Raw genomic sequence first — 19,520 nt, 5'->3', positions numbered from 1 at the left:
TTGCAAGTGAACTTTAATCCCGAATGGCTGTGTTCCTGCACCTCATTATTCTTCCCCCCACCACACTTTCCGAGTTCCAATCTGTCATGATGTATCATCCTCTTTGACTGCAATATGTAGGCTAAGTAAGGATGCATTCAAGTTCAGCTCATTTAACAGCACAATCCTCACCTCTTTGGCTGAGAAATAAGTCCTAAGGGGGCTTACTTCCCAGTAAACAGGGTTAGGACTACAGCCCATAGTCTCATAGATTTTAGTGGGAGAACACGCAGGTGTTTTTTTTTATATTAACCCAGCTATCAAAATTAATGAGAGTTGTTAAAACTGCTTACATTTGGGTGCATTTAGCCCCATATGTTCACTGTGATCTCGTTCTCTCAATAAAGTTCATTACCATGTCTATGTGCATTCCTAAATGCCATCACAAGAGCCAACAACAGTGGCATTTTGGCATGGAAATAGAAACATGAAACATCATCTGATTTTATTTTTGCTCACTTGACAGTTTAGATTTTCTTTTGATGGATCAAACTCGTTCCCAAGCCATGAATGCTACGCTGTGGCCATTTGTTTGGATGATTAGCTCCTTTCTTCTGTTTGGATACTTTCCTTGGTGCCATTACTGTTGGTCACTGGCTCTGCCTTTTCTCTAGTAAAGTGTGTTGATACTGCTGTTAGTGTCAGCATAAACGATGCGGTGGGGCACACACTTGTGCTTGGTTATTCTCAAATGTCGCCAAATTTTGCAGAGAAATGCGAGAGAGTAAAAGGCAAATGAGTCCACTTGGCTGCAGTCCATAATCTAATTGTTGCAGAGTAGCCCTATTAAGGCAAATATAATGAATACCAGAGTGAGTGCACAACAACAACAACAACAACAACAACAACAACAAATGTCCTTGAGTCTCAGTTCTTTCTAAAAACTTCATCTATGCAATGGGCATCTTAGTACTGTATTTCAAAACAGTTTGCTAAAATATTATATAACATAAATGACTCTCAGAATGGCCATTCCCAAAGGCAAAAGTAGGGAAAATCATTTTTGTTAATTTCAGCAAAGGTCAGTGTCACCCTAGCTAATTTCTGCCCACTGGGCACAAATATCTGTGTCAGGAAGGCACAGCACTATACCAGGTAAAAAGAGGATCCCTGGACAGTTGAGTCTAGTCAAAGGTGATCATGGGGTTGTGGCGCTCATCTCGCTTTCAGGCCGAGGGAGCCACTGTTTGTCCACAGACAGCTTTCTGGGTCATGTGGCCAGCATGACTAAAGCGCTTCTGGAGCAACGGGACACCGTGACGGAAACCAGAGCGCATAGAAACACTGTTTACTTTCCCGCCGCAGCAGTACCTATCTATCTACTTACACTGGTGTGCTTTTGAACTGCTAGGTTGGCAGCAAAAATAAAAGTAATGTGCATAGGTGTACCGTAGCTGCATCACACATAGGAGCATAGAAGTTCCCTTGGCAACTTCTGTCCTAGCTCCTCTGGCCCAGAATTGGTGTCCAAAGCATGGAAGCGATTTTGTAACTCTAATGACAAAGTGTGGTTTGTGACTGTCCTACTTCTGTGCGTCACATTCCTCAAGGGGTTCCCGGGGTCAGCAACCTTTTTCAGCCGTGGGCCAGTCCAGACTTTCGGGGGACGGACTGTTTTTTTTGGGGGGGGGATGAACGAATTCCTATGCCCCACAAATAACACAGAGATGCATTTTAAATAAAAGGACATATTATACTAATGTAAAAACACACTGATTCCCGGAACATCCGTGGGCCGGATTGAGAAGGCAATTGAGCTGCATCCGGCCCACGGGCCTTAGGTTGCCTACCCTTGGGTTAGACTCTTGCAATAGGCAATCTTTCTCCACCCTGGGGGCACCCCATCTATCTTGATGCTCAATCTCAATCAACTCAGCTCTATCAAGTAACTCTGCATGTTGCCCTGTTGCTTGAAGTGTGGCTAGGCAGGGCCTCAAGTTGCTGCACCTTCTCTTCCAGCAAGACAACCAACCATCTTGCACTTGCTACAAGTGTACTGTTGCTTGTTTCCTGGCAGAATGGCAAACATGGCAACGGTGTTGCAGGTCACTGTAGCAGCTCCCTCGCCCTCCATGTCTCTGGTCCGATGCACACCAAGAGACAGAGCTACAGTAATTGTTTTGGACAGTGTACAGCAGCCACCCTCTCATCTGCTTTAAATCTGGGTTGCAAACTGTATCTGTTACAAGGAACATTTTGGTTTTGCCTTTTATTGTTGTTTGGGAATTACTATGTACTGTATTGTATTTTTAACACTGCCTTGCTCATAAGTTGCTATGGGGATATTTATTGATGAGATGGTTACATGCACTTTGTAAATAAATAAATTCTGTTTCTTGCATGAGCCTTATGCCACAGTCCTGCACACACTCAGGAAAAAGCCACATTGTTGTACTGGGCAGCCAAATCCTTTCTTCAGTACACAGAAATGCACAGAGGCTCATGGCACAAGAGTTTTTTTAAATCAAATTTCCCTCTAAGCCCTTAACTTTGTTTCCCTCAAGATTTCTGTTGAGGTTATCAGGTTAAGATATGCACTAAAACACACATACTGGGCCCCCAAAGGACTGCAGATCAATAACTAAGCATACCTGTCTGCCATTTTAGTAGAAGTGTCAATCTGAGATTGGCACACAGACCTAGGGTGTGGACCTCACTGAACAAGAAAAAAAGGGGAGAACAATGCATTTGTGACTGTTCATAGCCTTTACTTCAGTCAGAAAACATGCTGAAGCTAGTCTGTAGTATACAATGATATAGGAACAGGAAGTACAGCTATACTGTACTAAAACAGAAAAAGTACTCTGCTACCTCATGGTTGTTTCCTGCTTTTAAGAATGGCCTCTTTTCCCTGCTTTTAATACCATTTCCATAGCTTATGAAAATCCTCGTGGATCTTTAAACATGGGAAACAAAGCCTCAGATTTGTTATGCATAATTCATGTAGTCTAGGGTTTTCCATTTGGATTTTGTTTGTTATAATATTATAACAAATTGTTATTATCATGGCTATTAATGCTAATATTGCTGCTATTATTATTATTATTATTATTAAACAAACAGGCTGCATTGCAAGATCAGTCCACACAAACTATGAACAAGTGATTATCTATTTGAAGGTCAACTTTATGGAAATCAATAGTTTATTGTCAAGTATATGTTCTGTCTTGGCTGTAAAAAAATGTATTGCATGAACAACAGGAGCACGTTCTCACTTAGCTCAGATAAAAAGAAGAAACAATCATTTTAATTTTTTATATTAGTATTAGTATTACAGTACACCATTTATATCCTAACAACCTGTTCTCCCCCTCCTTTTATTCTCACAGCAGCCCTGTGAGGGAGGTTAGGCTGCATATACACCACGCATTTAAAGCACAGTGTCTCCCTTTAGAATCCTGGGAACTGTAGTTTAAAGGTGTTGGGAACTGTAGTTATGTGAAGGGGGGCAAACTACGATCCCCAGCATTCCTTGGGAGAAGCCATGCGCTTTAAATGCACGGTGTGCCCGCAGCCTACATAAACCCTAGCTACCTTTCCCCCACATCGCGCCCTGCAGTGGGGGGGAAAAAGCCTCTGATAAGAAGGCATATTTACAGTGAAATTCTTGCGATGTTTACTTAGATATTAAAAGCTGCAGCGCTTTACTTCTTCAATCGGGCAACCCTTTGCTCCCAAGCGAAGCGAGGCTGGATCCAAAAAAATAAGGGGTTAAAAGGGGGAGGAGCCTTCGAAGAAAAGGGGTGGGGTTTCCCCGTCCTTCCCGCACGCTCGCTCACCCGCTCCCAGCAAGATCAATTGGGGAGCCAAACGGGAGGGAAAACTTTCGCGCGCGCGTCTCCATCGGGGCGCGCGCGCGAGAGAGAGCGGCGGATTCCCGCTTTCTCCTCTCTGCGCGTGTATTGTGGGAGTGCGCGCGCGCACGCGCTCACAGAGCCACACACGCGAGAGATACAGTGCCTCTCTCAAGAGGCAGGGAGCGCTCTTCGCGCGCGCCCTGCTGCTGCTGCTGCCGGCGGTAGTAGTGGCGGTGGCGGTTTCGCGGGCTCCTCGCTGGAGACTTCCAGAGCGTTAGATGGGGCTGAGGCAGAGCGGCGCCCACTGAGTGAGGAGGAGGAGGAGGAGGAGGAGGTGGAGGGTGTGCGCGAGCGAGCGAGCGAGACGAGGCCAGGCAGCCGACCGACCAGCGTTCCAACCAACCAACGGCCGCCTCGCCGGTAACTGCCCCAGCAGCAGCTGCTGCCTCCTCAACAGTCCGGCGCGAGCTGTGCCGGGCGAGCGGGCGGGCGCTCGCGCCTCTCCACGCGGAGGGACGGCGCGGTCCTGTTGCTCTCCCCGCCCCGGGTGTGTGTGGGTGGGTGTTTGTGTGTATTTGTGTGTGGAGCCGGGAGTTTCTCTACTATTCGGGTTGAGGAAAGAGAGGCTCATGTGGGACGAGGGGGAGGAGGCGGCAGCAGCTGCCCCGTGACTCTCCTCTCAGCGCGAAGGGAGCCATGGGGCGGCCTCCTCGCCTCGCCTCGCCTGCCTTTTGCTTGGCGGGGCTCCCTCAGGTAGAGAGACGACCCTCCCCCTCCTCCCCGTTGTGGCTCCTGGCGCCTCTCTTCTGCCCCCCCCCCCAGCCCTTTTGGTCGGGCCTCGTATGGCCCCTTCTTCTCACAGCTCCTTGGCCAGCCTCTCTTAGCGCCCCCCTGGATTATCCCCGGTGGTGGTGGAGGAGGAGAAAATACTTGCGAGGGGGAGGGGGAGGGAGGGGAGATAATCTTTTTCCTCCCGCCCGGGATTATCTCCCCGCCCTCTGCGGGATTATCCTGTCCTCCGCCCCCCCCCTTTCCTCGCTCACCCCGCCTCCTCCAGCAAATCCTCGGGGCGGCGTGGGGACAAATCCCACCCACCCAGAGTCGCTCCCGCGCGCTCCTTCCCTTCCCCAAAAACCTTGGCTGCTTCCATCAGGTGAAAGGCACGTATTTCGTTGGGCTGTTTATTATTTTTTTAAAATTCAATTTCATTTTTGGGAATTAAATTGGGAATTGGTGGTGGGGAAACCGGTGGCTGCGGTCCGCATTGAAACTGAAGGTGGAAAGGGAGAAAAGGGGTGGTGGGCGGGCTGCGATTGCCACGGCGGTGCTGTCACCTCGCTGGATTTGGAGCTCAGGAGGGCGGGAGGCAGGGCGAGCGCATGGATTGGCCGCGGGGGAAGGGAGGCTGGAGGGGGAAGAAGGTAGGTAAGTGTTGCAATCTGCCACAAATGCAGCGAGGTGGGGGGGTTGCGGGTGGCAACGTGCCGGCGCCCCCCTCCCACGGTAGCAAGTCTTGAGTGCCCAGGGTGTTGCTGTACGGGGGGGAAAGGGGAAGGCAGCCAGTCGGTTCGTTGGCTTGATCATGCTTTCTTGGTGTGATCGGCTTCATCCTTACGAAACTGTAGAGCGTAGCTTTCTCCCACCTATTAGCCCACCCCCACCCCCATTTTTTTTGGATTTTAACTCCTCGAAATGCCTTGGGTGCCTCTCACACCACAACAGTTGAAATAGTTTTACTTAACGCACAAAATGTGAATGGGGGGAAAAAACCCTGCATGGGTGTCATTTGTTGTAACTTGGGCTGGGCTCTGAATGGAGTGGACTTGCTTCTGGCTTTCCGCCAATTGGTTGTGGCTATTGCTGACAGAAGGAAGGGCGGGCGTCATTTAAATTAATGCTCTGAGGACACAGCAGTATAAGATAATCACGTTTGGCTCGTGGTAGAAGCAGTGGTGGTGATCTGGTTATGTTGTTCCTTTTCACCTGTTTGAGCTAGGTGCAGGGATCTGGATGACTGGTGCTGCAGAGCTCCTTTCCAATTCTGCTGCACAGAGATCAGGATTACATCCATCCATTAAACTTCATTTTATTGGCTTTGGGAAGAGGAGGGGCCTTTGGAAACTGAACAGAGGCAGGGTAACTATAAATAGACCTTTGGACTAGAGGAAGCTTTGAGCAAATTCTGGTATATTGTATTTGAACCACTAGTATCTGTTTATTGGATGACTGTCATAATGTTCTTATGGCTGATGGCTTCTATCATGTTAGTGGGGTTTGTTTCTAAAAGGCTAGCTACTGTTCTCTGTCATTCTAATAATCTTGTACTTGATATATAAGCTGATAAAACGGTAGACGGTTCAACCATCTCCTTTTTGCTGTTTGTGGACTATTGAAAATTATTAATTAGAGCTAGATGTTTATTGCAGCAGGGCATTGTGCCCTGAATGATAATGGAGTTTGTTTTTGGATATATAGGCCACTTAATTTTGTGAAATGTTCCTTTAAGTAGCTGTCTTTTGTATTAATATTACAGTGGCATCTCAATATTTCACTGTCCATCGTCTCATCTGAGCCTTGATCATATCTAGAGTTTTACTCCTGGATCGTTATTCTGACTATATTTATGTTGTCAATAATTATTTAATATGGAGACTGACAGAACCCTGAGGAAGTGACTGTCTGCTGTACTGGGACAAATTTTGCAAGCCAAAAATCTTTATGAAAAGCCTGAATAGCTCTTATATAATTGGTACAATGGTGTTTCTTCTAAACGAAGCAGCTGTATTTACAAATGGCAATAAATTAGTATCATGTTTTAATTAACTTCCTATTCCCTTTCATTAAAGGGAATGGCTGTGTGGAAGAAAAAATGATGTCTCACGAATTAGCCTAAAATCCTGATGAAGACGTGTCTAAGCAGGTGTGTTGCAAGCTTTATTAATGAATTGCAGTGTTAGATATGTATTCATACATATTTTTGATATTATTTAACAGCTCATTGAAAATAATTCCTTGTCAGAAAACATTGATAAGAGGAAGTCATTTTATGCAAACTGCTTAGAGGGTTTAAAATTTTTTATGCCGTATATAAATACTGTTGAAATAAATAAATGACATATGTGGAAAGCTGTGCATCTAAAGGATGAATTTTATTTTCATAATGATTTCCAGGTTTCAGTGCATGCTGAGGTACATTTGGATAAGATTTAAATTATCAAAGCAACTTGTAGATCATAGCACATTATTAGTATGCAGCTGTTGATTGCTACAAAAAGGACAAGTGAAAATTATGTTTGGAGAGAAAAGTATTTTCAGATAGCATGAATATGGAATTTGAAGTATCTAGGGGGCTGTTGGATAAGCCAATTTTAGACCTTAGACTTCTTCTTGGGTCTTGTTCGCTTTCTAGATCATTTTTAGCCTACTTGGGGAGGGTGCACTGTGTATGTAGGATAAGTAAAAACATGTAAATATGGAATATTATATCCGTTCAGTGTCATAGTTTAGAGTTTTGAGAAAAAGACATACTGGGATCTAGTGGGGGTCTCAAGGGTAAGAACACTTTTAAATGTTGTAAACTGACAAATGATATATTGACTTGTGTGGTAATAGTGTGTGTGCGGGGGATTGAAATGCTACCAGAACATGTTGCTATCCCCAGAATGATTGCCTCATGATGGTGTTCCTTTCTTAAACTTGAAAGCTGGAGCCATAGTGCAATATACTGCTTATGAAAGTGGATGTTAGTAAAGACTAGTACAGTAGTTCTGCAAATTGACACTGCATTGATACAATGCCCTGTGTTGTGTTTGCCAATCTTATATCTTTGTCAAATGTGTAATGTGTTTGTCTGATTCAGTCTTTCATCACACAAAATCCAGTTGAATAAGTCTTTCTCTTACGTCACTGGCCTGTGAGTTTTGAACACACATGGTAATACAATGGCCTGAATCTATACATAGTAGACAATCAATAGGGCTCTTGAAAAACATTTCATTGGAATGCTGATGTTAATAAATAAAATGGGTTAGATGCAATAATAAAGTCACAAAATTTCATCAAAAGTTTTGTATTAATTTAAAAAATATTAACTTTAAATTCGGTAATGTACTTGAAATAAGCGTATTTCACTGGAACTTCTTATGTGTACTTTGGTGCATATCTTGAAATTAAATCTTAAATTGGCATTCTTTGTGTGTTAATCATCAGTTTAAAGCAGGCACCCCCAAACTGCGGCCCTCCAGATGTTTTGGCCTACAACTCCCATGATCCCTAGCTAACAGGACCAGTGGTCAGGGATGATGGGAATTGTAGTCAAAACATCTGGAGGGCCGAAGTTTGGGGATGCCTGGTTTAAAGCAAGGATTGGGAATTGGGTGACTTCCAGATGTTGCTGCACTATAACTCACATAATTTCCACCCAGCACCAGCAATGATGGGAGTTATAGTCCAACTATCTGGCAGTCACCAGGGTCCTCTTCCCTTATTTAAAGCAGTGAAATACTTTTGGGGGGTTGGAAAAGGCAGTTGTAACTTGACATTGCTCACCTGGATTGGGTTAGACCAGAAGTTGTTTTCACGGCCATGCTAAGTGACTATACATCTAAAGCAGGGTTTCCCAAATTTGGGTCTCCAGTTGTTGTTGGACTACAATTCCCATCACCCCTAGCTGGCAGGAACAGTGGTCAGGGATGATTGAAATCCAAAAGCAGCTGGATACCCAAGTTTGGGAAGTCCTGATCTAAAGATATTCTTAATGGCAATAATTAGCTTGACAGCCTTTCCTATTACAGTAGCAAGTAGTGTAGCATTGAAGTAGTTTCAGCATTCCAAATAAGAAAGGAAACTAAAAACTGACTTTAGCTAATTCAGTACGACTCTTATAAACCCACCTTACTTGCCAGGGACTGAACCTGTGTTCTTCCAGATGTTGCTGGACTACAACTGGAGATCACCTGGAGAAGGCTTGGCTACATGTTACTCTGGGGTTATCCAAACACTAGTTACTGACAACCCTTACAAATGTTCAGTCAGCCAAGATTCTGCTAATTGAAGGCACTCCACACACCCAGTCAGTCCAAATGATGTAAGTAACAGCAGTTAACAAACCTACTTAGGACATGCATTTAATTGTTAGACAGATCTTATATAGATATGGCTGACTCAGATAATCATATATATATATATATATATATATATATATATATATATATATATATATATATATAAAATCAGATGGCTGCTGGTTCTTCGGTGAGAGGCTTTTCATGAATAAATACATCATGATATCAAGGCGCAGTATATATAAGAGAACCTTTGATGTAAGAGCTGGCAATAAAGCTTGCATAGAAAACCAACCTTATTCAGTAGTTGGTACCACAGATCAGTCTTGTAAAGCAAAGGGAAGTTTGGTCAAAATGTACCTCGGAGAAACAAATGTACTGAGTTGTCTTACAGAAAATCTTGATTACTAGGAGCTGACTTATTGCCTAGCACAATGACATAGAAACTATTATTAGAAGCAGGAGTGATAACCTTTGCTCTGCATTGTTTTGGTTGAAAGAACTTTATTACACTTGGCATGGGGGATATCAGGTTTTCCTATCATCATGTTAAATCTTGCTGTGGAGGATGCAAAACCTTCAGGAGCAGCTTTCAGGGCTGAACTATATGCCATTGGAAGGTAGAAGAGAAGAAGAGTTTGGATTTGATATCCCGCTTTATCACTACCCTAAGGAGTCTCAAAGCGGCTAACTATCTCCTTTCCCTTCCTCCCCCACAACAAACACTCTGTGAGGTGAGTGAGGCTGAGAGACTTCAGAGAAGTGTGACTAGCCCAAGGTCACTCAGCAGTTGCATGTGGAGGAGCACAGAATCGAACCTGGTTCACCAGATTACGAGTCCACTGCTCTTAACCACTTACAGGTGCTGGAAAACTACACCCATAAATGGTCTTTGGCTCTTGGCCTCTGTTTTATTTTTCTCTTCCTCTTAATTATTTTGCATACCAAGCAGAGTCAGCAGCATCTGATGGGGCTCACATATTCCCCAAATGCAAATAATAATTCAGTCAAACTTAGAGGAGTTATGCATGTACTGTGAACAAAGGAATTGTACAAGGCCTCCAAAACATGCAGAAAAAACAATGTTAGAGTAAAATGTTATGGGTTATGATTAAAATGCTTTTGGCTACACCCAAATTACACTAGAAATCGTTTGTTGGAAGGACTTTTCATAAAAAATATTCTGAAAAACCCAGTATATGGAGTTCATTTTGCTGAAAGCCTTGGAGAACTCAGATAGTTTGGTGGGATGTTACTTACTTTGCTGAAGCTGTGCTGACACTTCTATGCATGGCATGTACATCTATGTTTAACAATTCTAGCCTTGGTGGTTTCTACCATAATGCTTGTCAAATGTTTGGTTGATGTCCTGTGTACTGATAACTCCCTGGGTCCTTTTTTGAAAAGTCAGTTTTTTGCTGGCTACCTTCCATTGTCTGATAGGGGCTAACGTTTTGTTAAAGGTTAAATTGCCTTGCCATTTCAGATTTTAAGTGACACCTGGTTCTTATGCTTTCTTACTGTTTAATTGATTTTCTTTTACTTTTCATTTATTCCCTCTACATGAATGTATGATTCTGTTGTATTGACAAAGTTGTAGCTTAGGTGGTTATTTTTCTTCAGTAGTGTCTGTGATGAAGCAAATAGAATTTTTAAATTAAGGTTTTTCAGGGTTGCTTTTATGACCTTCATCTAATCCTTTCCATGTCCTGAGTTAGTGCTGCTACTGAGTGTTCTTAAACAGACATCTTGGTGCCCTTTAAAATACAGTTACCTTGCTAGAGTTGTGTTCTTCCGTTTCATCAATTTGGAGAAGGCTTTTCCTTCTATAAAGTCTTCCTTTGCTTTGTAGCTCTTCCTTGGCTCTGTTTAATTATATTGGTATTTTCTGGCATTTGTCCTTTGTCAACTGAGGTTTTGATTTTTCAAAATGCATGATATTTGCACCAGTGATACAGATGTAGGTTTCCCTGGGTTACCTGGTCTAGCAAGTGAATATGGATCTTCATAATTTGATTGTATACGTGTATTTCTTTTCCTTTGAATCAATCTTCAGTTTTATTATTACAGTATTTATTTATTAAATTCGTATACCGCCCTTCACAGCATAAAAATACAAGATAAAACTCCAAAATACATAATAACAAGAACAAAACAAACCACTAAAAGGACATAAGATGTTAATCATCTTATGGTTGAAGAGCTGTATAATGAAGGTGCCAGCCAAACATCCCTGGGAAGAGCATTCCACAAATGGGAAACCACTGCAGAAAAGGCCTTTTCTCGCATTGCCTCCCCCCATACCTCTCATGGAGAAGACACATGAAGAAGGGCCTCCTATTTGATCCTTTAGTAATTTGCATGCTCTCTGCAGTAATCTGATTTTCAGCTGCGTGTATTTGGTTGTTGTTTTTTAGCCAATTCTCTTTCTTTCTGGTGCTGTTCTCCTTGAAATTGAATGACTGATACCCTGCCCACATACATGTTGAACTAAATAGTATTATTGTTGTTGCTAGGATACTTAAGCTGCAATCCTAAACTTACTTGGAGCTGTGGTGTAAACTACTGAGCCTTGGGCTTGCCAATCGGAAGGTCAGCAGTTCGAATCCCCGCGATGGGGTGAGCTCCTGTTGCTCTGTCCCAGCTCCTGCCAACCTAGCAGTTCGAAAGCACGTCAAGTGCAAGTAGCTAAATAGGTACCGCTCCGGTGGGAAAGTAAACGGCATTTCTGTGCGCTGCTCTGGTTTTGCCAGAAGCAGCTTAGTCATGCTGGCCACATGACCTGGAAGCTGTACACCGGCTCCCTCGGCCAATAACGCGAGATGAGCGCCGCAATCCCAGAGTCGTTCGTGACTGGACTTAACTGTCAGGGGTCCTTTACCTTTACCTTTTTTACCATTGAAATATTTCTGAGTAAACATGATTAGGATTGGACTATTTTTTAGATTCTCTGCACTATTTGAGTTATTTGACTTTCTATTTGTGCCTTTCAGGAGTTGCCATATGAATGTGTTAAGTCATTCTCTTGTTTTTGTAGCATTTCTGATTTCTTCCATTTCAGTTCACTAGATCCATTACTGAATTGGTTAGAAGATTGAACCCAGACCTTTCTGTTTATGATAAAAAAATTGTCTCCTCCTGCTCTTCCAAATGACCCAGCCTCTGAAGTTCCCTTAACTTTCCTCTTCTACACTAGCATTTTGAAATATGACCAGAATATCATCTTCCCTGAACCCTTGGCAGGATCCCCTTAGCCCCCTTTTCTTAGTTCATTCACACAATTTTCTTAGTTAATGGGGTCTGATGTTTGCACCATGTTGGGCAGGCATGTATTTTATTTCTGCCTGGTTCTGGAAACGAGAGCCCAAACGATTTGAAGGTAAAATAAATGTTTACATTTGTGTGATGTGTGCTCCTTGTTCAGACCTCAACTACATCAGATACTCTTGTCAAAAAATTGGTGTAGGTTAACAGCTGCCCCACAAGTACAAGTGAGCAAGACACCAGTTTCTAGAAGCTTGAAAAGCAAGTGATTTAAGCAAGCAGACTTAACTGCTAGAGCAGGCATGTCAAACCTGCGGCCCTCCAGATGTTTTGACTACAATTCCCATCTTCCCCAACCACTGGTCCTGCTAGCTAGGGATCATGGGAGTTGTAGGCCAAAACATCTGGAGGGCCGCAGGTTTGACATGCCTGTGCTAGAGTGAAGGCAGAAAGCCTGGAACAGAACTAGGGAGAATGCAGGAAATCAACCAAGTGCTCCAACTTATTTAATGGCTTTGTATGAATGACATTGTTTACTCAGAAGTTAAGTCCCATTGAGTTAATGAGGCTACCAGGTAATTGGTGTTAGGAATGCAGCTTTAGATTGTTTGGAATGTAATTAGACAAGAAATATGAAAATATTTAAGATTGTGAACTAACACAAAACAGGATGCTGCTAATCAGTTTTACATAGTAGCTCAGCCAACAGTTGCCACATGACACACTTTCATCAACCTGTGTAGGCAGGGTTTGGCAGAAAAGCCATCCTATGTAGGATGACACAAGCTTCAGCTGTAGCTCTTGCTGGATTCTTTCCTCTGAGGAGCTTACGACAGTGTTAAAGCCAGACTTGTCCAGTGTATTAATTGAACTTCTTAGCTGAACAGTGGCTCATCAGCTATCTGATGACTATACAAGGCTGGCTGTTTCCCACCACCTGAGAAATCTGAGTTTGATACAAATTAAATGTACAAATTGTCTGACACACTCTAATCTGACTTTCAGATAATTGTTTTAACAAACTAAATGTGGATATCTGTTTTCCAGCACAGGGGAAGCTTTAGATATATAATCACTTTTTAATACTGAAAAAGCCCAAACAGTTTGATTTACAGTATAGAGTAAACTTTAGACCACTCCCCTCATCAGCAGTTTTTGAGGATTGTAAGTTAATTGATGTGGCTAAATATAAGAAACAGCATGTTTGTTTTTGTTTTAAAAAATTACAGTACTCATGTCTGATGTCCCATTGTGTATGATACCAAGACATCAAAAGACACGAACCCCACTTCTTACAGTGGTAGATTGAGATGAGAAAATTAATTTTAAAGGAAATTCATTGAAAAGTTGACAAAATGTCTTCCTTTTCAGAAGCACTTCAACTTTTTTCAGTATGTTCACTTCCTCAGTTGGCAGTCTCTTGGAAGCAAGCACTGCTATTGTTCTTTCCAATAAAATTTCTTTAATAATAATCAAAATAGTACATGCATTTGCAGCTCTCAGTTTGAAATTTGGAAGGAAAAAAGTCCCCCCCCCCTGAAAAAGGATGGAGATAGCCAAGTATTTAGACACCCAAGTTTAGCCACTGATGATGACATACCACTTACATCTGTACATATTGAAAATATGTTGTGCTGCTCATCTGAAAGATTGTAGTCACATTTTTGGTTGGACCCATCTTTTCCTTCAGACATTAGCAATTACTTAGTCACACACAACATAAGCAAGAATATTGTTAAAGTTTTGGCTGTTAAATTAGAAAGCCCGGCCATTCTCTCATATATATATATATATATATATATATATATATATATATATATATATACATATATACATATACACACACACAGAGAGAGAGAGAATTCTTTCCTGCATACGTACCTTTGGGATTCTCAATCTTTGTTATGTAGGCTCTTTATCATGAGGGCAAAATCACTCAAGATGCCCAGATGCAGCTTTACTTCCTCTCCTGTCACTGTAATTGTGCGCTCCATATCAGTTGCTAATAAGGCACACGGGCAACCAGAGTGCAAACTAATATTTTTCTAATTATGTTTGTTGAATTATTTAGAACTAAATGAACTTGGTGCCCTGTTAGATTTCTTTTGGGATAGTGGTACAGCTTTGATATATTTTTAGCAACTTTCAGTAGGTTTGGCTTCAAGTGACTAAAGGTAGAGTTCTGGTAGCAGTGCAGCCTACTTCTGCGGTCCTTTCATCTTATACATGCAGTTATATAGCGATAGAAATCGCCTATGGCCCTTTGATTACTCCTATTGCTGTGATCATACCCCTTCCATTTCACAAGCCATAGAAAAACTTTTACAGGTTCAGGCAGTTTTTAACACTTTAATGTATTATTGGAGCATGCATTAAATCAATAGTCTGAGAAGCAGGAGGAAAGAAAAACTATGGCAGTGGGTGATGGCAAAGCAGATGCTGAAAGTTAAATGGTAAAAATAGCCATTTAAACACTGAAAGCAAGGCTTAAATCTTTCCTCGGAGGACAATTCAGAAAACTTAAAAATGTTGTCATGGATTTTTAGCTATTGCTCAGCTTGTGAATGTATCAAATAAGGAATACACACACTTAATAAGGAACACACACACTTAGTTGGACATACACACTTAATTCCAGAGCCTTTCATAATGATAGCATGGATAAGGGATTGCCTAGATAGTAAGCAGTTTGCTCGGGGAGGACCCCAGTTTGCATTCTGTATAAGCTGATAATTTCTGTCTCTGACAATGATTTTTCTTACATGACAGGTCCTTTTGGCTCTACTCTTTGCACCCTTTGTACCCATGTGTGCAGATACATCTGCGTCCTGAGAACACTTCATGGCATGCATCTGACAAAGTCGGCTCTGATCCATGAAACCTTATGCTACCACAAATGTTTGTCTTGAAGGTGCCAGAAGAATCATTAAATGTTCACAGGAGTCATCTAAAACACTTGAGGCAATTACTTAACGTTTTTGTAACCCCCAAAAGGCATCAGCTAGTATCAGCTTTGCATCTTTCATGGAAAAACAATCCCTTTGATGGTTGTTTGTATCCATATATTAATCCCTAGGATCTCCACATAGCTGCTATATATTCCTCAAAATTACTAGAGGCTCTAACAATGATGTAACATTATCTGAAATATAGGGAACTAAACCTTAACTCACCCAGTCCTCTTGGGTACAGTTGCAAAATAGAGAAATAGTTGTGGGTAACACATAACCTAGTCAATTGGCTACAATAGGATTCTGCTTTCAAGTTTATATATAATGGGGGAGGGCCCTGCAGGCACTGTGTTGGTAATCCCTGCCTTAGGAGAATCAATATAGCTGAGTTGTAGAACACATGCTTGGCATGAAAAGGTCCTAGGTGCAACCTGGCGTCTCAAGGCTAAGAACATAAAGAGACCTGCTGGGTCAGACCAAAGGTCCAGTATTCTGTTCCCACAGTGGCCAACCAAATACCTATGGGAAGCCCACAAACAGAAAATGAATGCAATAGCACTCATGTACTATAGAAAGGGCTGGAAAAGGCTGGCCTATAGGGAAGCATAGTCTGAAACCCTGGAGCGCTGATGCCAGTCAGTGCAAACACTGAACTAGATTGGCCTGTGGCAACTTGGTATAAGGCAACTTCCTGTGTTCTTCATTAACTGAATCAAACTATAATACTTGAGTTGATGCCACTTAGACCGAAGCCCTGGTTTTGAATGATCAATAAACTGTGAATCTTGCATGAGATCAAGGGTCGACTTGCACTCTGGCGCAGCATGTGCTCTATTTTCATAGTAGGGTGCCAGGAGCAAGTCAGATTTGCCCTACTCTCCAAGTTTGGATGTGGATTTATGCTGTGCATACATGTGTCCAGTCAACTTATTTGCCTGCTTTTCTGCCTGTCAAACCTGATGTGGCACATTAACATGTTTGCATGCCACACTAATGTGTGAACTGCTGTGAAACAGTGTGGCAGGTGGGAACAAGCCTGGAAAACCATTTTAACATTTGTGACATTTTCAAACCGAGGGCTTGTATTTTGTATGGTAGGAGCTGTTGTAACCCAGTTAGGGACCCAATTGGAAATCTAGCAGAAAACAAATAATGTTACCGCATCTGTGTTGTTTTCTGATGGGAGTCACTGCTTGTATTGAATTATAAGATTGTTTTCTGTCCTTCAGATGTTCAGTTTTCTCCAGTAGCTTGCAAAAGTCATAGATGTCACAGTTAATGTAGAATTGTGGCTGTGATAACAACTGTTCAGCTTGGGAGAACTATATACGTGATAAATAGTACTGGCAGATTACTAATGGCAAGCATATTCTAAATATCATGGAGTCCTAATCTATATAGAACATAGTTTTGTGGCCAGAGCAGGAAAATAGAGAGATGTAATCTGTTTAAAGCTTCATTCCTAAGTGCACTTACTTAGAAGCAATTCTCATTATACTCAGCAGGATTTTGGAGTAAGCATGCCTAGAATTGCACTGGGAATTTTTGACACTACATAGCTGCTGTGGATTATGAATAGGTAACTATGCAAGCCTGGAATAAGCAAAGGAGTGGCCTAATTTTGGAAAGCATTTTTTTAATGGCATACTTGTATTGTGTAAGAAACAATATTTAAGACTTTAATGTATCCACCGTTCTTTACACAATTCTGCTGGAAGCGCTGAATTGAAGCTACTCTTGAAGGGGAAAAATGTATCATTTCCTTCAAAATTGTAGAGTAATAGAATTTTCTCTCTCTCTCTCTCTCTCTCTCTCTGTGTGTGTGTGTGTGTGAGAGAGAGAGAGAGAGAGAGAGAAAGAGAAAGAGAAAGAGACCCTGAAATGAGAAACAGTTGCCTTCAACCTTTTACATTGTACCTTAAGATGAAGAATGTTTGAAATATCCTATGTTTTGCTGTGCCTCTAAAATATGTGGGGAAGGGCCATACCTCAGTGGTACCACGTCTGCTTTGAATGCTGTAAGTCCCAGGTTCAATTCCTGGCATATCCAGGTAGGAACAGGAAAGACTCCTCTCTGAAATCCTGGCGAGCTGCTGCCAGTCAGTACTGTATTGTGATAGATAGACCAGGGCCATTTTCCTAAGACGTGTGTAGCTTTCAGATTAGATGTTATAGTATCTTATACATTCACATGTAAAGACTTAGGGTTTATAACCTCGATAAATGTGAATTGGTGTTCATGTGGAATATGATGGGCATAATTCATGATAAGTATTTGGTTTCTTTAAAGATAACTTGTTTCAAGAGAACTGTATAATTTGTATGTTTACTTTAAAGAAAAGGCCTTCATGCATGGTACTAAGGAGCTATTGATTAATTGCTGAAGGATATTACCAAAGCCAATAACATGACTGGGTTCAGAAAAAGATTAGACATATCTAAACTGGTAGTCCTGATTTATAGCTATTAACCAGTATGATGACGCTCATTTGTAAGATGCCATTAAAACATTGTCTTCCTTAAGCTTAGAGTGAATTACAGTTCCATATAACTTTTCTTGTAATACATGCCCTTAGAAAGAAATTATACTGGCCACCACAGTTGAATATTACATTCTGGGCTGGACGGACATTAACCTAACATGTTAAGATCATTTATATCCTGCTGAGGAAGCCTTTGCTTCCTCACAAAGATAAATGTCAGCCACTGCATTTTAATAGTATAGATTAATATAATTTATACAAGACTGATATTATTGTTGGATACACTGCCACTGCTTGAAAATGGTTGAGATAGTCTTAATTGCCTGTATGTGGAGCTTTATATGAACAACTGTTGATAGAAGTCTGATATGAAGTTGTTTTTTAGAATGGTGGACATGAACTTAATGGATTGGGCTGGTTGCCATCTATCTCTGGATTTTGAATAAAGAGAATAAACATTCATTAAAATTGCAGACCTATCCACACACTAAATTATTCTTTTATATAATCCAAATGACAGTGTGTTAAAATAAAGGACAAATGCCTGTTGAGCAAATGAGTTTTGAAGAGCCAGCCAATCTACACACAACAGAGAAAGTCAAAAAAACTCTAGAGATACCATGGTGTCCTTCCTTGTCCCAGTTATAGCAACTGGACTGAGCCAGAATGAGAAGCCATTGCTCCTCAAACTTCCAGTGGAGTGGCAAGGATATGAGGCAAGATATGAGCAAGCCTGGTGGTAGTGGTATGAATGCAAAATTTGTGGATCTGTCCCCGGAATGGGGTGGGATGGGATGGGATGTTGGGAAGAGAAGCCGTGGTGATTCACTGCCAGTCACACTGTAATAGGTTATGTTCTAGCCATGGCATTAATTGGGTCATCTTGGGCCAGTCTCATTTCTCAGAATAGCCTCTACCTTACAGGGTTGTTTGGATTAAATAATTCGGATAGAGAGACAGTGTCATGCACATGCTCCCAAATTTATTAGAGGGAAGTTGTCCCAGCCCACTTTCAGTCATCTTCTAAAAACTAAACTGTTTAGATAGGCTTTCACAATATGAGTTTTTCTTTAAACCAGTATCTACTGATGCTTTATTTGGTCTATAAGTATCTATAAAACATAGTTAAAGACTGATTTCATTGCTACTATTATGTTGTAAGCAGCCTTGTTACATTTTATGAAATAGCATATTATTCATTTTCTAATAATAATTCATTTGCTTTTATAACAATTAACAGTCATAATGTGGGCTCATGTTGCAAGATGTGTACCTGAAATGGCCCATATCAAATAAATTACAACAGCAAGACTGATTGTGTTTTGTACAATTGGCACAATATAATTTTTCAAGAGCTACTATACATATTGATTAGGAAGTGAGCCTTGGGTTTAGTGAAGTAGATTTTTTTTTGTAACCCCCCCCCCCCCCGGGTATATTCTCAATTATTATACAAAACTGGTTCCAGTAATAGGTATTATACAAACATCATTTGTCTCTACCACATTACTCCCTAAGACAATGGCAACTTCAGTTACTTGGTGAAACATAGCCATTGAGAGACAATTTTAACTGTGTGCCCTGTAAAGAAGTACTTTCTTTTGTCTGTCCTGAATCTTGCAATATTCAGCTTCACTGAATGGCCCCTGTTCTAGTGTGTCTGTTTTTGTTCACACCATGCATAATTTTACACACATCTGTCATGTCCTGCCCTTACTTTTTCTTCTTCTTTTATCTAACCTGAAAAGCTCCTGATATTGTAACCTTTCATCATAGGGGAGTGGATCATTTGGTTGTCCTTTTCCAGATGTTTAATACCTTTTTCTGAGGTGTAGAGACCAGAACTGAACACAGTGTAGCTTATACATTTGTCTCAAGCTTGTAGAAAACCTGTGGGTGTACACAGACATATTAGATGTGAAA

General features: G+C 41.5%; 1 protein-coding gene and 1 long non-coding RNA gene across 34 annotated transcripts in view; one reads left to right on the top strand and one right to left on the bottom strand.

Annotated features, from left to right (window-relative positions):
* Positions 1-463: 463 nt before the first annotated feature.
* On the bottom strand, positions 464-4,240 carry LOC148684229 (uncharacterized). The gene is made up of 2 exons (XR_015946274.1): positions 3,637-4,240; positions 464-822 (listed from the first exon to the last, which is right to left on the bottom strand). It is a non-coding gene; the product is annotated as an uncharacterized LOC148684229 (long non-coding RNA).
* The window catches only part of PALS2 (protein associated with LIN7 2, MAGUK p55 family member), a 32,018-nt gene continuing 16,324 nt past the window's right edge, over positions 3,827-19,520 (top strand). For 2 of the 33 annotated variants that reach the window (XM_088653532.1, XM_088653520.1), the window contains exons 1-3: positions 4,297-4,393; positions 6,683-6,756; positions 14,933-15,124. Coding sequence is in view for 2 of the 33 variants with exons in the window: in XM_088653512.1 (XP_088509638.1) it covers positions 15,038-15,074 (37 nt within the window). In the remaining 31 variants the exon portion in view is untranslated. Of the gene's footprint in view, positions 4,997-5,277; positions 5,973-6,682; positions 6,757-8,763; positions 8,923-14,932; positions 15,125-16,624; positions 16,694-19,520 lie in introns of those variants that run through there. The other 31 variants (XM_088653526.1, XM_088653530.1, XM_088653528.1 and 28 more) reach the window with 29 other exon arrangements.

Source organism: Zootoca vivipara, chromosome 11 (genome assembly GCF_965207765.1).
Source record: "Zootoca vivipara chromosome 11, rZooViv2.hap1.1, whole genome shotgun sequence".
NCBI classification, from domain to species: domain Eukaryota; kingdom Metazoa; phylum Chordata; class Lepidosauria; order Squamata; family Lacertidae; genus Zootoca; species Zootoca vivipara.
This window is presented reverse-complemented; position numbering and strand designations above follow the sequence as displayed.